Source organism: Rutidosis leptorrhynchoides, chromosome 11 (genome assembly GCF_046630445.1).
Source record: "Rutidosis leptorrhynchoides isolate AG116_Rl617_1_P2 chromosome 11, CSIRO_AGI_Rlap_v1, whole genome shotgun sequence".
In the NCBI taxonomy this organism is placed as follows: Eukaryota; Viridiplantae; Streptophyta; class Magnoliopsida; order Asterales; family Asteraceae; genus Rutidosis; species Rutidosis leptorrhynchoides.
In genome coordinates this window covers 61,044,594-61,064,135 of record NC_092343.1, presented here as the reverse complement: position 1 = coordinate 61,064,135, position 19,542 = coordinate 61,044,594, and the positions used below count along the sequence as shown (strand labels likewise).

General features: G+C 35.6%; 1 protein-coding gene across 2 annotated transcripts; it reads right to left on the bottom strand.

The window, feature by feature from the left end:
* Positions 1-206: 206 nt before the first annotated feature.
* Positions 207-3,948, bottom strand: LOC139876312 (histone H2A variant 1-like). 2 transcript variants are annotated; one of them, XM_071863614.1, is made up of 4 exons: positions 3,599-3,948; positions 3,310-3,450; positions 692-766; positions 207-608 (listed from the first exon to the last, which is right to left on the bottom strand). In XM_071863614.1, the coding sequence occupies exons 2-4, from the start codon at positions 3,352-3,354 to the stop codon at positions 324-326; spliced, it is 405 nt and encodes a 134-aa protein (XP_071719715.1). In that variant the 5' UTR covers positions 3,355-3,450; positions 3,599-3,948; the 3' UTR covers positions 207-323. The 2 variants fall into 2 exon arrangements, with proteins under 2 accessions (XP_071719715.1, XP_071719716.1); XM_071863615.1 differs by lacking the exon at positions 692-766.
* Positions 3,949-19,542: the final 15,594 nt, after the last annotated feature.

Here is a 19,542-nt window from a genome sequence, read left to right as displayed (position 1 = left end):
TATCTAGTGGTGGATCCAGAATTTCATTTATAGGGGGCAAAAAATTTACTAAAATATTTGGACTACAAAAATTACACATAGCAATGTTGACATAATAGTAAAGCATCTATAATCAATAAAAATAAGAAACAATATATATATATATATATATATATATATATATATATATATATATATATATATATATATATATATATATTAGTATGTCTCATACAAACATACATACTACAGTAAAATTTAACAACCAGTTAACAATCAAACCATTGTTTTAAACAAATAACCATGAAATAAGACAACATTTTAAATCATGTGATCAGATTAGCTCATTCTTTTGTAGTTTTGTTGATGAGAGACTTGTAAATATGAGGAATAACACCACCACCAGCAATGGTACCTTGGATTAGTGTGTCAAGTTCTTCATCACGACGAATAGCGAGCTGCAAATGACGTGGCGTGATCCTTTTTACTTTCAAATCTTTGCTAGCGTTACCGGCTAACTCGAGCACCTCGGCGATTAGGTATTCGAGTATGGCAGCTGAGTAAACTGCAGCGGTTGCGCCAACTCGTCCATGGGCAGATGTTCTCGTCTTAAGGTGACCAACTAGAAACTGAATTTGGAAATATAAGCAGTTAGTGAATTTTCCTAAATTTAACAAACTTTTTAATTAAAAACATTAAAGTAGGCACTTACTGTAATAAAATGCCCCGTTTCAAAAAATTCCCATTTTGACACAACCCGATACACCATGACCCTTATCTGGCAGATCTGCTCAATGACACAACCCGATACAAAGGTATTTCTTTATAGTTATGAAACTTAACAAAACTAACCACCACAAAATGAGTAAAACAAAAGCAAGAACATCTAACTTGCATCCAAGTTGAGTCACATAAGCAACTAAGATTTTATTTGAAGTTTTAGACGAAACAAAAATCGTTAATAGAACTAGAATTACTTGTATGCAAGTCATTAACATACTAAACAAAAGAAACTAGAATTACTAACTTGTTGCATCAATTAAAACACCTCCATCCATAAGCACCAGTACCACTTTCATCTTGTTCTTGTTGTTGTTAACTTACTTCTTGTTAACTTTCTTCTTCTTGTTGTTGCACCAGGCCTTCAAACTATAGTAGGATACAAATTTTCTAAACTTTTTGTCATCTTCATTCTTAGCATAAAAAACATCGGCATCTCATTTATTTTTAATCTCATGATACTTGTAAAAAAATCTGCAAGCATTTGATTTTCTCTTTATTTGCTTTATGATAAGTAATTTTTTCTCCCTCGCGAGATTTTACACCATTTACCATATTTATCATTCCACCACAATTCCGTATAATATTGAGATGTTCTGTGTTTCTCTGTAAAGACTCTTTTAAATGAATCATGAAACCAATCGAATTTAACAGAATCTGAAAATATAATACAAATAGCTAAAAATTGACTTTTAAGATCTGTAAAAGAAGAATTTTATAGACAAATTTTAGCAATTTGTATTATATTTTCAGAGTCTGTTAGATCCGATTGATTTGAAGATCTATTTAAAAGTCTTTGCAGAGAAAAACACAGAACATCTGCATATTATATGGAGTCGTGGTGGAATGATAAATTTGGAAAATGGAGTAAAATATCGCGATGGAGAGAAGATTACCTATCACAAAGCAAAAAAGAGAGAAAATCAAATGCTTGCAGATTTTTTTGTAAGTATCAAGAGATTAGAGATTAGAAAGAAACAAGTTATTGATGTTTTTGATGCTAAGGATGAAGATGGCAAAAAATTTAGGGAATTTGTATCCTACTCTAATTTAACACCAGTGGAAATTTGATTCTACCATTTTCATGACGTCTCAATTTTATTTTAATATTTAAAAAAAAAATTTCCTACTTATTAGCCGGAGATCCACTCGGAAGCAATCTCTTTATCCGTCAAATAGAGAGATGGATGATTTTCTCTACTTTTGAGAGTGTTTCACTCAGGGTGGAGAAATGACATTCTCAGATAGGGGAAGGATTGTCTACATCTCACCTCCCCCATACACCACTCATGTGGTATTTAGTTTTGTTGTTGTTGTATAGTTTAAGGCCTGGTGCAACAGCAACAAAAAGAAAATTAACAAGAAAAAGAAGTAAGTTAACAACAACAACAACAACAACATGAAAGTTAAAGGTAGTGGTGCTTGATGGATGGATAGATGGAGTTGTTTTAATTGGTGCAACAAGTTAGTAATTCTAGTTTCTTTTGTTTAGTATGTTATTTATTTGGATACAAGTAATTCTAGTTCTATTAAAAAAATTTGTTTAGTCTAAAATTTTATGTAAATTTTAGTTAGGCCTGTGCATGGTACGGTTCCATCCCAAACTACTTCGGTTCGGTTCTGTCCCGAGTCCCAGAATATTGAAGAAAGTCGTACCGAGAACCGTACCAAATAACTTCGGTTCGATTCGGTTCCATGATTTTCTCTTCGGTTCCGTGGAAAGAACCGTCCCACTTATTTTTATCTATTGATAATTTGGATATAAAATTTTTGCAAACTTATATGACTAATAAATTTTTTGTACCTCTTCATGTGTGTTGAACAAACTACGGAGTATATAAACAAAACACATCATACATATAAAAAAACTGGCTAATGGTTATAATACACTTTTCACATATTATAACTAGAAAACAAGTGTTGGAAAGTTTCACATCGTCATAGATACTAATTCCCTATCAAAGTTCTACATATACACAGTGCTCCTTCAATACCCATTGTCACTGATGTAGCATGTTTCTGTTGTAAATTGTCCCAGTATGCTTTTCGCATACTTATATGTACCATTCTTTATTTTAATAAAAGTTTGTATAGGCCTTTTAGAAAAAGTATATAAGTATTGGTTCCTTAAAATATTTACGAACAAGACTAAACTAGTTTATTATTAAACTTATAGACATAAAGATCCATCAATTGCTTATTAAAAAGACCAAGATAAAGTGAACAAATTAGACCTACATAATGAAATATATGTAAAGCTATCGGTCCGGTCTGGTACGGTCCGTTTCTTGTTTTTCGGGTTCGGTCTGTCCGGTACCGAGGACCGAAAAATATGAAAATTAAAGAACCATGGACCGTACCTAAACTCCTCGATCCGGTTCGGTTCCGGTCAGGTCCGGTCCTTGGTTTTTTTGGTTTTTTCCAGTACCATGCACACCCCTTAGTTGCTTCTATGACTTAGATTAAGTTAGATGTTATTGCTTTTGTTGTACTTATTGTGTGGTAGTTAATTTTGTTAAATTTCATAACTATAAACAAATAACTATGTACCACGTGCCATAAACCTGAAGTGGTTTTTTGTCTTTGTATCACCATGTCTCTTTTTGTCTTTGTACCACCATGTACCACGCCGCCGCCATAGTTTTTCCGGCTAACAAACCCTTTCCACCTTTTCCCACCATTTATCACGACCTACATAAATCAATTCATTACATTACAATCAAACAAAAATTATAGTAATAAAACACAGTTTTGTAGAATTAGAGTTCACTATTTTGAACTAAGTACAACAATAGCATATAACATAGGAGTATTTAATTAAATCAAAATGAACACAAACCTAATTAAACTGAAATTCCAGAAGGGGAGTAAAATTGTATGTGTGAGAGCAGTGTTGTAAAAAGACGGATTTAAACGGCGATTAAACGACGATTAAACGGATTTATAAGTAGTCCGTTTCGATTTGTTTGATTCAGCTGATAAACGGTCAACGACCGATTAATCAGGTCAACCACCGGTTAATCGGTGAAATACCGAGCGATACTTTATTTCGTTTTTGATTTGGAAGATAAACTCAAGAAGAATAGAAAGAGAAGTTTGATGAAATGAAGCGATCTGCAAAATAAAATGAAGAAGAAAAGCAAGAGGGTATTGTTTTCGTGGTGGTGGCTGCTGCATCTGATACAAAAGGAAAAGAGTTGGGAGTGAAGGACTGAAGGGTTGAGTCATACTAATATGTGTTATAGTCACGTGTACTTCACATGATTACCATGATTCAATCTGCACCATCATATACTCACCAATAGAAAACATTGTATCCAATCCAGTACAAGGATATTCATCTGATGGCCCTCCTCCAACCACATTTCGAATCCAACGGTTCACACTCAACTCTCATTAAGTACAAACTTTTACCCTTCTATTTCTTTTTGATTATATTATATTATTATACTAATATACTAATTATGATGAACTGATTACTGCACATGAGGACAAACGACCATTCGCCTACCAATATCGAGGTGACCCATTCAACCTATAAGTTGGGAGTTTGAATCCCGGAATGGACATGTATATATTTGTGTTTAAATTCGTATATGGTATTACTGTCTTTTTACATTTCTTTTTTACAAAAGTTACTCTCTCCATTCTATTTTCTGCATTCAATTACAAACTTAAACTTAAACAATAAATATAGACGTTTTTTCACCTTAACCACTACCAGCCACCTACAACCATCACAAACCACTTTCAACCACCACAAACAACCTCTGGCGAACATCGGTTACCACCATCGGAAACATCAAACACCGGCCACCACAACCGCATTAATCACAACTAACAATTTAACTTAGATTTCATATACACCACCCGAGGGGTTAATGATTGGCTCACTCTCTTGATTCGTGGAACTTTTTCCACCGATTTCACATGCCGTCCGATAAAGTGTGAGGGAGAACCACCCCTATAAGGAATGTTGAGAAGACGGGGACGAGTCAAGATAAAGACTCGTTAATCAAAATCAAGAAGGAAGTTTGGCAATGCGGATATGTCAAGAGAATTTCATGCAATTTGACGAATACTTGTGGAAATGACTTTTGTTCTCGGGTATCTCTATTTCTCTTCCACTTTTTCAAGAAGGAAGTATGGTCTGAGACCGACAATGTACTAAGGGTCTAGTCAGATGTTTCACTACGAAAGAGTCCTCGGTCGAAATCCAAAGCTTGATAGACTTACTACAACCGGTGTGCCTCAGTCGATCTTACGTTGTATCCGATAGACTTCTCTTACCAAGGGGTGACACAGATAGTGTACTCTGAATCGGAGTTCGCGACTTCCCAATAGCAGAGCCAATAACTACGTTCTATTAGTTGGAAAAACGATTGAGTTTAAAGCATAATCGGAAAGCATTTCAACAACATACACAAACCATAACATTATTTCGGCATTATAATTGCTTACATCATAGCATACACTAAAGATAACTACTCGCTAATCATGGCAACAACATCAAATATCATAATGATAGAAGACATTATATAAAGATAAAGGATAGAAGTACCAGTAGATTAAACGAGTTCTGAATACAAAAGTGACAACTTCAAACTCCAGACCGCTCCTAATACAATCTTTGGCATTCTTCTCCGGGTACTAGGTTTCCCGCACAGAGTCGAAGACCTTGAAAGTATGACTAATATTGTACAAGAGAGAGAAAGAAGTGAATTGAAGTGTGTGTTGGAATGAATGACAAAGACCCTTTAAATAAGTATAAAATTTCCCTGCAAACGGCTGGCAGGCCGTTTGGCAGGTCGTTTGCAGGGGCCGTTTGCCAAGCCAAGCCGTTTACAAGGACCGTTTATCCTTGGCATTTGGCAGGCCATTTGTGAGCCAGGTAAGCCGTTTGGCAGGCCGTTTGGCTTGTCTGGTCAGCTGAAATTCCTGGATCGTAACTTAATTTCTTGTCTTTCACCGTTTTTGCTCTAGAATCTTCGTTTTAGCTCCGATTCTCTTCATTCTTTTTGCACCGTCTTTGTAATTACTTGTTCTTCAATTCTAACTGACGAAGTGGGTATTTTTCCGATAAAGTTTGAATAACCTTACTACTCAATATAATGATTCACAATAACCTTACTACTCAAATAAAGGAGGCGCAACAAGGAGTTTTAAAAGAGGAAAATTTAAAGGATGAAATACCTAAAGGATCGGAGAAGCATCTTAATATTCGGGAAGACGGAACCCGGTATAGGGCTGAAAGAATTTGGGTACCAAAATTTGGAGATATGAGAGAAATGGTACTTAGAGAAGCTCATAAAACCAGATACTCAATACATCCTGGAACGGGGAAGATGTACAAGGATCTTAAGAAACATTTTTGGTGGCCGGGTATAAAAGCCGATGTTGCTAAATACGTAGGAGAATGTTTGACGTGTTTTAAGCTCAAAGCTGAGCATCAGAAACCATCAGGTCTACTTCAACAACCCGAAATCCCGGAATAGAAATGGGAAAACATTACCATGGATTTCATCACTAAATTGCCAAGGACTGCAAGTGGTTTTGATACTATTTGGGTAATAGTTGATCGTCTCACCAAATCAGCACACTTCCTGCCAATAAGAGAAGATGACAAGATGGAGAAGTTAGCACGACTGTATTTGAAGGAAGTCGTCTCCAGACATGGAATACCAATCTCTATTATCTCTGATAGGGATTGTAACATCCCGCCTTTTTCCGTTAAATTTATTTTTAACACCGTTTTTTTTTAAATAATACCTTTCGTTATTTAAATTCGTAGTTTCCGTTGACTAACGTTCATAATAATTCCGTCATTTAATTATAACATCACTCGTTTACTCGAGTGTTTTTAAAATATTCGTTTGGTTAATTCTCGCACCCGCTTTGAAACTTGAGGGACTAATCTTGGCACTTGGCCAAATTTTGGTAACTAGTCACCACCACCTCCCACCATCTCATCCATTCATTTCTCACTTCATCTTCTCCCTCTTTTTCTCTCTTCCATTTTAGAACTCAAACACCCATCTTTATAAAATCATCATCTAAATCCGGATCAAGAAGGAAACATCAAAACAAATTACATTTTCGTGATCCTCTCTTCATCCTCTACATTTTGGTACCAATTTCATCAAGTTTGGGTAACATTTCTAAAACTCTAGATTTTCTCTAAATTCGTGTTTTTATACTTGAAATGGTGTTAGTTAGTGTCTATGGCTCGTGTGTAACATGAATATATATTTTGTTTGCTCGATTTGTTGTTTTGAGTAACTAGTTTGAACATTTGAAATGGGTTTGCTTAATCTTGCATTTTGGAAGATTAAATGTTGTTTGATTGTTAAAGTTCATGTTTTAATTGTGTTACTAGTATCACTAGCTTCGTTTTTGATGCGTAGGTTGATTAAGAAAACTTCAAACACATGATTATTGATTTTTGTGAATTTTGGTTAGGGTTTGATAGACTTTGAAATGAACTTTTGATGCGTTGAATGCTTGTTAATGTTGTTAGTAAGTGTTTAGATGCAATGTATGCTTAATTACCTTCGAAACGTCATATCGTATGTGTAAATTGGATTCCCGAATCATAAAATACGTTTTACGAACTTGAAACTTTGAAAATAAACCTTTCTTGATCAATTGACGAGTTTTCGGTTATTGTAATTGATGTTTTTGCTTGTGAAAGGTAGTTAATTGTATTCCTTGTCAAAAGAGCTTTCCAATGATATAAGATGCGTATTCTAAGTGTTTACGGTTTGCGTTTTGTGCTAAATTGAATTTTGGATCAAGACTTGAACTTTTGAAACTGACCAGGTACCAGGCCACGCCTAATGTCGCGGCGCGACACCTCTGGCCGCGGCGCGGCAATAGCCGTGTTTGGGTTATGATCTACTTTGTCAAATTTTGAAAAATGTTTGCTATGCTACGCACCTCTGATTCACATGTAACTTGTTCTAACATGCTTATATATGAATAAAAACCTCAGAAAAATAGTTCGGGACCCGACCCGATCCCGTTGACTTTTTCGTTGACTTTGACCAAGTTTGACTTTTAGTCAAACTTAACAAAACACTTATACAATCGTTCTAATCTTATTTTATACTTGATTCTTGCATGAAACTTGACAACGTGATTCACATGCTATATAATCGAGTCGTAATGAGCCATAGGACTAATTGAACACATTTCGCCCGACCTGGTGTCGTAACCGGTTAATTGATACAACTTACTTGTTTAGGTCAAGGCTAAGCAACATTCATGCACACGTTTACTTTGTGAAGTACATTTATACTCGTGCACTCGAGGTGAGATCATAGTCCCATCTTTTAACAACTTTTATACTTTTAAATCATGGGATGAGAAACATATACGGTTTTATACTACATACTTTTACACTTTGAACACAAGTACGGAAACGAACATTCCACGTGCGGGTTTGAACAAAAAGCCTCAATTCAATTATCATTAGTTACACTTGCAGGGTGTAAACGAGAACTTATATTATGTGATCACATGGGCTTGACGAGCCTCATTCGGACGGTTCGCTACAGTTAGCGGATGAAATATATTTTCGGGTCTAGTGTATGTTCTAACACTACGCAAAGGGTGCAAAACAGTTAAGTTTGATAATTGGGTGCCCGGGATACAAATAACAACTTTTGGAATGCAAATGATTTTGATAATCATCTTATATTAAATCTTGTGGTTCAAATACAACGTTTACTAAAACACCTATGATTTCACCAACGTTTTTCGTTGACAGTTTTCTATATGTTTCTCAGGTTCATACATGGCTATTTGATACATGATTCCGCGTACACTCATACTTGCTTGGAGTTAAGCATACATGCATACACTCTGATTTCTTGCTTGGGGTCAAGTATACATACATACATACGCTAGTGATAGCACCTTTGGATTCAAACATATCGTTTACATACTTACGCTATTTATAGCAACCGTGATTTTAAACTAATTATGTCGCAAGTTATCTCATTTATAATTTATACTTTTGCAAACTTGAAATTGTTGTCGAACGATTTTGTAAACTAAACTTTGCAAGCATGATACGTTTCAAAAGGACGCGACATAATTTTGGTCAAACGAGTCTCATATAGGGACTACGACCACGTAACGGGACCTAAGTTAGCGGCGCCGTCAATGACGATTTTGTCGGGTCGCTACAGATGGTATCAGAGCGTTGGTTGTAGGGAACTAGGATGTGCATTAGTGTGTCTGACAGAGTCATTAGGACGCATTAGTGAATCTAGACTACAACCGGATAGTTAATCATTGCATCCTGACTTGCATTTGCTTTAGATAGCACTTACTTGACTATTTGTGCATATATACTTGAATCTTTCTTAGGTGAACTCCATAATGGTACCAAACTTTCATCATACGAATCCGTATTCTGCCACTTCCTGGTAACACACGTAAATTCGAGATTCATGCGCGTAAGGATGACAACGACTTCATTGGTCACACTTGTCCGGGAACCCTGTCTCCCAGATTATGATTCGCCACCGTTTCAACTTACTATCGGTGTCACACCGGTGTTCCTTACTATCTACCACTTCTTGTTACTATCATCACTACTCTAGGTGAGTATCGTCATCGCTAATTATCACTACGGTTGCGTACTTTTTGTTATCATGATTCGTTACACTTTTCGTGCCTAAGGGCATTATCGCTTGACTTGAACCGCAATGACGTGAACAATCATTTATACACTTCCCTCAGGGAACGCTTCTTTATAGTTGCACTAATTCTTTCGATTCAATACGAGTCACGTTAGAGACGTCATTACACTTTGTTTATTTTAAACTTCACGATTACACGAACTTGAATCTGTAGAGTGATGTGGGAATGGAGGTATGAGTTAGCGTAATATAACGACACTCGATCAACGTGGTTATATTACGGTAAGTCATACCAAAGTTCTAATGACACATGATGGTGGTTGGACTCGATCAACCTAATCACCACCATGTGCCATGTACATGACTTTATTTTTCTTGTTTGAACATCCAAAAACTCCGAGAATACTGATAACAACCATACCCGGGACACATCTTCGATTATTGTCGAACCATATTGATGCTTCCGAATGAATGACAAATTCTTTCGACTTCAAACATATGTTACACGTGTGTACTATCTCGTTTTCTTATAGTTTTTATAGACGAACTACAAAATGCTTGGTATGCTCACATCGAGGCGAAAACTTCTCTCGCCTTACACTCGTACTTCCGTTTAAGGAAATATTTTATCTAAATTCTCAATGGAGAGAGAGACTCTTCACACTATACTAGTATTCGCCTCGAGGGTGAATAGTCCTATCGAACATTTTCGGAAACCGATAAATCTTCCGCGGCGCGAAATTCTTGAGAAACAGAAACTTGTTCCAACAAACGTTTTCACGTCCTAACAAACTCTTTCAAATATACCTTAAAGAGATGTACCTCGTTTCGGATCGAGATCCTCGTTTCACTTCTAGATTTTGGAGTGCCTCACAAAAAGTCTCGGGACCACGTTTAGACATGAGTACCGCACATCAACCACAACCCGACGGACCGAGTAAACATACGATTCAAACCTTGGAAACCGTAATACGAATATGTGTTATCAACTTCAAATTTACTTGAGAAAAGTTTTTGCCTTTAACCAAATTCTCTTACAACGATGGTTATCATTCAAGTCTTAACGTCACACTTTCGAGGACCCGTATAGCCGTAATTGTCGTTTTCTTAAATTGTTGAACCGAAGTAGATGACAAGCGAACCACCGGACCCGAAATCATTCATGAAACAACCGGAAAATTTTTCAATTCCAAGAAAGGCTCAAGGCGGATCGTAGTCACCAAAAGAACTATGCCGATGTTAGACGTGAACCTCTCGAATTCCAAGTGGGTAACCGCGTAACGTTAAAGTCGCACCTTGAAAAGGTGTAATCCGTTTCGGGAAACGTAGATAGCTAAATCCGCGATATTTTTAGTCCTTTTAAAATCCTGGGGCGTTTTGGACCCGTTACTAGCCGTTTAGATTTTTCAACTCATTCGAGTCTCCGTTCATCCTAAATTCTACGTATCAAACTTAAAGGCGTGTCTTGCGAAACAAGAACTTGTTATCCTCTTCGATGAACTTACTATCAACGATAAACTCCACCTCATAGGAGGACCGATTGAAACTATAAATCGTGAAACCAAACTTTAAACCAACGTAAAAACCCCGACTGTCAAAGTTCGTTGAAATGCCCAAGGAAGTACCTTCACTTATTCGTAGAATTGGCAACACAAGATCTCGAGGAAGAAACAACTACTACTACTTCCAACTAAATTTCGGGACGAAATTTCTTTTAAGGTGTAGGTGATGTAACATCCCGCCTTTTTCCGTTAAATTTATTTTTAACACCGTTTTTTTTTAAATAATACCTTTCGTTATTTAAATTCGTAGTTTCCGTTGACTAACGTTCATAATAATTCCGTCATTTAATTATAACATCACTCGTTTACTTGAGCGTTTTTAAAATATTCGTTTGGTTAATTCTCGCACCCGCTTTGAAACTTGAGGGACTAATCTTGGCACTTGGCCAAATTTTGGTAACTAGTCACCACCACCTCCCACCATCTCATCCATTCATTTCTCACTTCATCTTCTCCCTCTTTTTCTCTCTTCCATTTTAGAACTCAAACACCCATCTTTATAAAATCATCATCTAAATCCGGATCAAGAAGGAAACATCAAAACAAATTACATTTTCGTGATCCTCTCTTCATCCTCTACATTTTGGTACCAATTTCATCAAGTTTGGGTAACATTTCTAAAACTCTAGATTTTCTCTAAATTCGTGTTTTTATACTTGAAATGGTGTTAGTTAGTGTCTATGGGTCGTGTGTAACATGAATATATATTTTGTTTGCTCGATTTGTTGTTTTGAGTAACTAGTTTGAACATTTGAAATGGGTTTGCTTAATCTTGCATTTTGGAAGATTAAATGTTGTTTGATTGTTAAAGTTCATGTTTTAATTGTGTTACTAGTATCACTAGCTTCGTTTTGATGCGTAGGTTGATTAAGAAAACTTCAAACACATGATTATTGATTTTTGTGAATTTTGGTTAGGGTTTGATAGACTTTGAAATGAACTTTTGATGCGTTGAATGCTTGTTAATGTTGTTAGTAAGTGTTTAGATGCAATGTATGCTTAATTACCTTCGAAACGGCATATCGTATGTGTAAATTGGATTCCCGAATCATAAAATACGTTTTACGAACTTGAAACTTTGAAAATAAACCTTTCTTGATCAATTGACGAGTTTTCGGTTATTGTAATTGATGTTTTTGCTTGTGAAAGGTAGTTAATTGTATTCCTTGTCAAAAGAGCTTTCCAATGATATAAGATGCGTATTCTAAGTGTTTACGGTTTGCGTTTTGTGCTAAATTGAATTTTGGATCAAGACTTGAACTTTTGAAACTGACCAGGTACCAGGCCACTGTAGTGACCCGAACTTTTCCATGTTTATATATATTAATTGAGATTGATATTTACATGATTAAATGTTTCCAACATGTTAAGCAATCAAACTTTTTAAGACTTGATTAATTGAAATATGTTTCATATAGACAATTGACCACCCAAGTTGATCGGTGATTCACGAACGTTAAAACTTGTAAAAACTATATGATGACATATATATGGATATATATATATATATATATATAGTTAACATGATACTATGATAAGAAAACATATCATAAAGTATATTAACAATGAACTACATATGTAAAAACAAGACTACTAACTTAATGATTTTTAAACGAGACATATATGTAACGATTATCGTTGTAAAGACATTCAATGTATATATATCATATTAAGAGATATTCATACATGATAATATCATGATAATATAATAATTTAAAATCTCATTTGATATTATAAACATTGGGTTAACAACATTTAACAAGATCGTTAACCTAAAGGTTTCAAAACAACACTTACATGTAACGACTAACGATGACTTAACGACTCAGTTAAAATGTATATACATGTAGTGTTTTAATATGTATTTATACACTTTTGAAAGACTTCAATACACTTATCAAAATACTTCTACTTAACAAAAATGCTTACAATTACATCCTCGTTCAGTTTCATCAACAATTCTACTCGTATGCACCCGTATTCGTACTCGTACAATACACAGCTTTTAGATGTATGTACTATTGGTATATACACTCCAATGATCAGATCTTAGCAGCCCATGTGAGTCACCTAACACATGTGGGAACCATCATTTGGCAACTAGCATGAAATATCTCATAAAATTACAAAAATATGAGTAATCATTCATGACTTATTTACATGAAAACAAAATTACATATCCTTTATATCTAATCCATACACCAACGACCAAAAACACCTACAAACACTTTCATTCTTCAATTTTCTTCATCTAATTGATCTCTCTCAAGTTCTATCTTCAAGTTCTAAGTGTTCTTCATAAATTCCAAAAGTTCTAGTTTCATAAAATCAAGAATACTTTCAAGTTTGCTAGCTCACTTCCAATCTTGTAAGGTGATCATCCAACCTCAAGAAATCTTTGTTTCTTACAGTAGGTTATCATTCTAATACAAGGTAATAATCATATTCAAACTTTGGTTCAATTTCTATAACTATAACAATCTTATTTCAAGTGATGATCTTACTTGAACTTGTTTTCGTGTCATGATTCTGCTTCAAGAACTTCGAGCCATCCAAGGATCCATTGAAGCTAGATCCATTTTTCTCTTTTCCAGTAGGTTTATCCAAGGAAATTAAGGTAGTAATGATGTTCATAACATCATTCGATTCATACATATAAAGCTATCTTATTCGAAGGTTTAAACTTGTAATCACTAGAACATAGTTTAGTTAATTCTAAACTTGTTCGCAAACAAAAGTTAATCCTTCTAACTTGACTTTTAAAATCAACTAAACACATGTTCTATATCTATATGATATGCTAACTTAATGATTTAAAACCTGGAAACACGAAAAACACCGTAAAACCGGATTTACGCCGTCGTAGTAATACCGCGGGCTGTTTTGGGTTAGTTAATTAAAAACTATGATAAACTTTGATTTAAAAGTTGTTATTCTGAGAAAATGAATTTTATTATGAACATGAAACTATATCCAAAAATTATGGTTAAACTCAAAGTGGAAGTATGTTTTCTAAAATGGTCATCTAGACATCGTTCTTTCGACTGAAATGACTACCTTTACAAAAACGACTTGTAACTTATTTTTCCGACTATAAACCTATACTTTTTCTGTTTAGATTCATAAAATAGAGTTCAATATGAAACCATAGCAATTTGATTCACTCAAAATGGATTTAAAATGAAGAAGTTATGGGTAAAACAAGATTGGATAATTTTTCTCATTTTAGCTACGTGAAAATTGGTAACAAATCTATTCCAACCATAACTTAATCAACTTGTATTGTATATTATGTAATCTTGAGATACCATAGACACGTATACAATGTTTCGACCTATCATGTCGACACATCTATATATATTTCGGAACAACCATAGACACTCTATATGTGAATGTTGGAGTTAGCTATACAGGGTTGAGGTTGATTCCAAAATATATATAGTTTGAGTTGTGATCAATACTGAGATACGTATACACTGGGTCGTGGATTGATTCAAGATAATATTTATCGATTTATTTCTGTACATCTAACTGTGGACAACTAGTTATAGGTTACTAACGAGGACAGCTGACTTAATAAACTTAAAACATCAAAATATATTAAAAGTGTTGTAAATATATTTTGAACATACTTTAATATATATGTATATATTGTTATAGGTTCGTGAATCAACAGTGGCCAAGTCTTACTTCCCGACGAAGTAAAAATCTGTGAAAGTGAGTTATAGTCCCACTTTTAAAATCTAATATTTTTGGGATGAGAATACATGCAGGTTTTATAAATGATTTACAAAATAGACACAAGTACGTGAAACTACATTCTATGGTTGAATTATCGAAATCGAATATGCCCCTTTTTATTAAGTCTGGTAATCTAAGAATTAGGGAACAGACACCCTAATTGACGCGAATCCTAAAGATAGATCTATTGGGCCTAACAAACCCCATCCAAAGTACCGGATGCTTTAGTACTTCGAAATTTATATCATATCCGAAGGGTGTCCCGGAATGATGGGGATATTCTTATATATGCATCTTGTTATTGTCGGTTACCAGGTGTTCACCATATGAATGATTTTTATCTCTATGTATGGGATGTGTATTGAAATATGAAATCTTGTGGTCTATTGTTACGATTTGATATATATAGGTTAAACCTATAACTCACCAACATTTTTGTTGACGTTTAAAGCATGTTTATTCTCAGGTGAATATTAAGAGCTTCCGCTGTTGCATACTAAAATAAGGACAAGATTTGGAGTCCATGTTTGTATGATATTGTGTAAAAACTGCATTCAAGAAACTGATTTCGATGTAACATATTTGTATTGTAAACCATTATGTAATGGTCGTGTGTAAACAGGATACTTTAGATTATCATTATTTGATAATCTACGTAAAGCTTTTTAAACCTTTATTTATGAAATAAAGGTTATGGTTTGTTTTAAAAATGAATGCAGTCTTTGAAAAACGTCTCATATAGAGGTCAAAACCTCGCAACGAAATCAATTAATATGGAACGTTTTTAATCAATAAGAACGGGACATTTCAGTTGGTATCAGAGCGTTGGTCTTAGAGAACCAGAAAATTTGCATTAGTGTGTCTTATCGAGTTTGTTAGGATGCATTAGTGAGTCTGGACTTCGACCGTGTTTTCTTTAAAAATGATTGCTTAACATTTTTGTTGGAAACTATATATTTTTAACATATGAATATTATGTGATATATTAATCTCTTAACGTGTTTGATATTATGTGATAGATGTCTACCTCTAGAACAAGTCCCATTGACTCACCTAATAATAATGAAGAGTCAAATGTAAATTGGAATGATTTGTGGACTGATTCACAAGTTCCCGAAGAGGAACCGGAAGAAGAGTCGGAACCGGAAGAAGAATCGGAACCGGAAGAAGAATCGGAACCGGATGAAGAAATAGAACCGGTGGGGGAAATAATAAAACGGTTAAGTAAAAGAAAATCCTCAACCAACCGACCAAAGTTAATTATGGTCAGTGGTGTTTCCGCCAAGGAAGCAAAATATTGGGAGGATTACCAATTCTCCGATGAATCGGATTCCGACGAGAATTCCGATAATGTTATAGAAATTACCCCAACTGAATTTAAAAAGGCAAAAGAAAATAATAAGGGAAAGAGCATAAAAATAGAGAAATCTAATTCCAACCCCGATGAACTTTATATGTATCGTCAACCCCCGAAGTCCTTAAGTTGTAACAATGACCCGGGAACCTCTAAACCACCAGGTTTTTCTAAACCAATGTGGACAACGACGGCTCGTATTAGGGGAACATCATATATCCCTAGAAACTTGGCAAAACGAACCAAAACCGAAGAAGAAGAAACGAGCGAGTCGGAATAAGATAGTTGTATTCGTGTGGTGTAATATATGTAATATAGTGTTCTTATGCTTTATGATATATGTAAAAATTGCTTGTATTAATAAGTATTTTTTTATGAATCTAACTCTTGTCTATTTTACAGTTTAAAAACACAAAATGGATAGACAACCCAATATTTTAAGAGACTGATGAAATCTTGTCTAGAGTCGGCCAGAATTCTTCGGCACAACTATTTAAGGCGAGATCAGTTTGTAAGACATTCGAAGAACGTTCCAAGAATGTCTTGGTTTATAAGAGACTTTCGTTTGAAAGATGGGGGATATCACATTGGGAAACCCATAAGTTACGATGTGTTTACTTTGACGCATATATTGCGGGGAACCCAAATGCTATTTTACGCAACGGGTTAAGAAATTATTTTGACTCAATATATCCGAATATTGGACTTCGTGATTTAGAAAAAGCGGCTAACATGCAACATAAAGAAGCATGTTATGCTTACGGATTAGTAATGTTCGCTTCTCACCAAAGTGAGAACAAGAACATCGGGCTACAACTATTAAACAAAACGTTTCCACAAGTGACGGAGTCGGTAATTGGGGTAAGAAATGAGGTTTTTAGATTATTACGGGACTGTTGGACATTACGTAACCCTCGTCCCTTTGATGACGTTACAACACGCTGTCTTATCAACGGCCATAACGGTTATGTTGCACAAGACCAAGGATGGGAAGTAGTCCTAGTAAAACCAGAATGCATGACTTGTTTCTGGACGTATGAATTACGTGTCTTTATTGCCTTTGCTGAACGACTTGTGTACTAGCTAGAATTGTCTTCACAACTATCTTGTATCAAAGTTATTGTGTGCTATATTTCATGCTTTATGTAAAATAAGCGGTATTGTAAGTTTGTAAAATATTGTATAAAAGTTTGAACGCGAAATATTATTATAATCAGTTTTTCATATAGAATTGTAATAGTTGAATTGTATATTAGCTACTAAGTATGAACTTAACGGGTAGGTACTACCCGAATTTAAACTTATAAAACGCTAATATGAAGAAAAAGCTTTTATAAATGAGTTCATATTATGCTACGAAATACTATTAACTACTCTTAATATTCTGTATGATTAACTTGTTCCATTTAACTATTTTGAAGGAAATGGCACCGACTACTCGACACACCGTGAATGTGAATGAAGAGGAATTCCGTACTTTTCTAGCTTCAAACATAGCCGCAGTACAGGCTGCGCTACATACCAACAATAACCTTGGATCTAGCAGTACAGGAAATCGTGTAGGATGCACCTACAAAGAATTCACTGCCTGCAAACCTTTGGAATTTGATGGAACCGAAGGACCGATCGGATTGAAACGGTGGACCGAGAAGGTTGAATCGGTGTTTGCCATAAGTAAGTGTACTGAAGAGGACAAAGTGAAGTACGCTACGCATACCTTCACAGGTTCTGCGTTAACATGGTGGAATACCTATCTAGAGCAAGTGGGACAAGATGATGCGTACGCACTACCCTGGTCAGCATTCAAGCACTTGATGAACGAGAAGTACCGTCCCAGAACCGAGGTCAATAAGTTCAAGACAGAACTTAGAGGGTTACGAACCCAAGGATTTGATATTACCACGTACGAATAACGATTCACAGAATTGTGCCTATTGTGTCCGGGAGCATTCGAAGATGAGGAAGAGAAGATCGACGCGTTTGTGAAAGGATTACCGGAAAGAATCCAAGAAGATATAAGTTCACACGAGCCCGCCTCCATACAACAGGCATGTAGAATGGCTCACAAACTAGTGAACCAGATTGAAGAAAGAATTAAAGAACAGACTGCTGAAGAGGCCAATGTGAAGCAAGTCAAAAGAAAGTGGGAGGAAAACGGTGATAAGAATCACCAATACAACAACAACAGCAATTACAACAATAATCGCAACAATTATCCCAACAATCGCAACATCAATCGCAACTACAACAAACGGCCCAACAACAACAACAACAACAACAACAACAACAACAACAACTACAACAATCATCCCAACAACAATAATAACCGCAACAACAACAACAATCAGAAGCAGCTATGCCAAAGGTGTGAAAAGAATCACTCGGGGTTCTGCACCAAATTTTGCAACAAGTGTAAAAGAAATGGTCATAGCGCGGCGAAGTGTGAGGTCTACGGACCAGGGGTTAATAGAACGAAAGGAACAAATGGTGTCGGAACGAGTAATGGTGGAGCAAGTAGTGTCGGAGCAAGTTATGCCAATGTAGTTTGTTATAAATGTGGAAAACCAGGCCACATTATTAGAAATTGCCCGAACCAGGAGAACACGAATGGACAAGGCCGTGGAAGAGTTTTCAATATTAATGCGGTAGAGGCACAGGAAGACCCGGAGCTTGTTACGGGTACGTTTCTTATTGACAATAAATCTGCTTACGTTTTATTTGATTCGGGTGCGGATAGAAGTTATATGAGTAGAGATTTTTGTGCTAAATTAAGTTGTCCATTGACGCCTTTGGATAGTAAATTTTTACTCGAATTAGCAAATGGTAAATTAATTTCAGCAGATAATATATGTCGGAATCGAGAAATTAAACTGGTTAGCGAAACATTTAAGATTGATTTGATACCAGTAGAGTTAGGGAGTTTTGATGTGATAATCGGTATGGACTGGTTGAAAGAAGTGAAAGCAGAGATCGTTTGTTACAAAAATGCAATTCGCATTATACGAGAAAAAGGAAAACCCTTAATGGTGTACGGAGAAAAGGGCAACACGAAGCTACATCTTATTAGTAATTTGAAGGCACAAAAACTAATAAGAAAAGGTTGCTATGCTGTTCTAGCACACGTCGAGAAAGTACAAACTGAAGAAAAGAGCATCAATGATGTTCCCATTGCAAAAGAATTTCCCGATGTATTTCCGAAAGAATTACCGGGATTACCCCCACATCGATCCGTTGAAATTCAAATAGATCTTGTACCAGGAGCTGCACCAATAGCTCGTGCTCCTTACAGACTCGCACCCAGCGAGATGAAAGAACTGCAAAGCCAATTACAAGAACTTTTAGAGCGTGGTTTCAGTCGACCAAGCACATCACCGTGGGGAGCTCCTGTTTTGTTTGTCAAGAAGAAAGATGGTACATTCAGGTTGTGTATCGACTACCGAGAGTTGAACAAACTTACCATCAAGAACCGCTACCCACT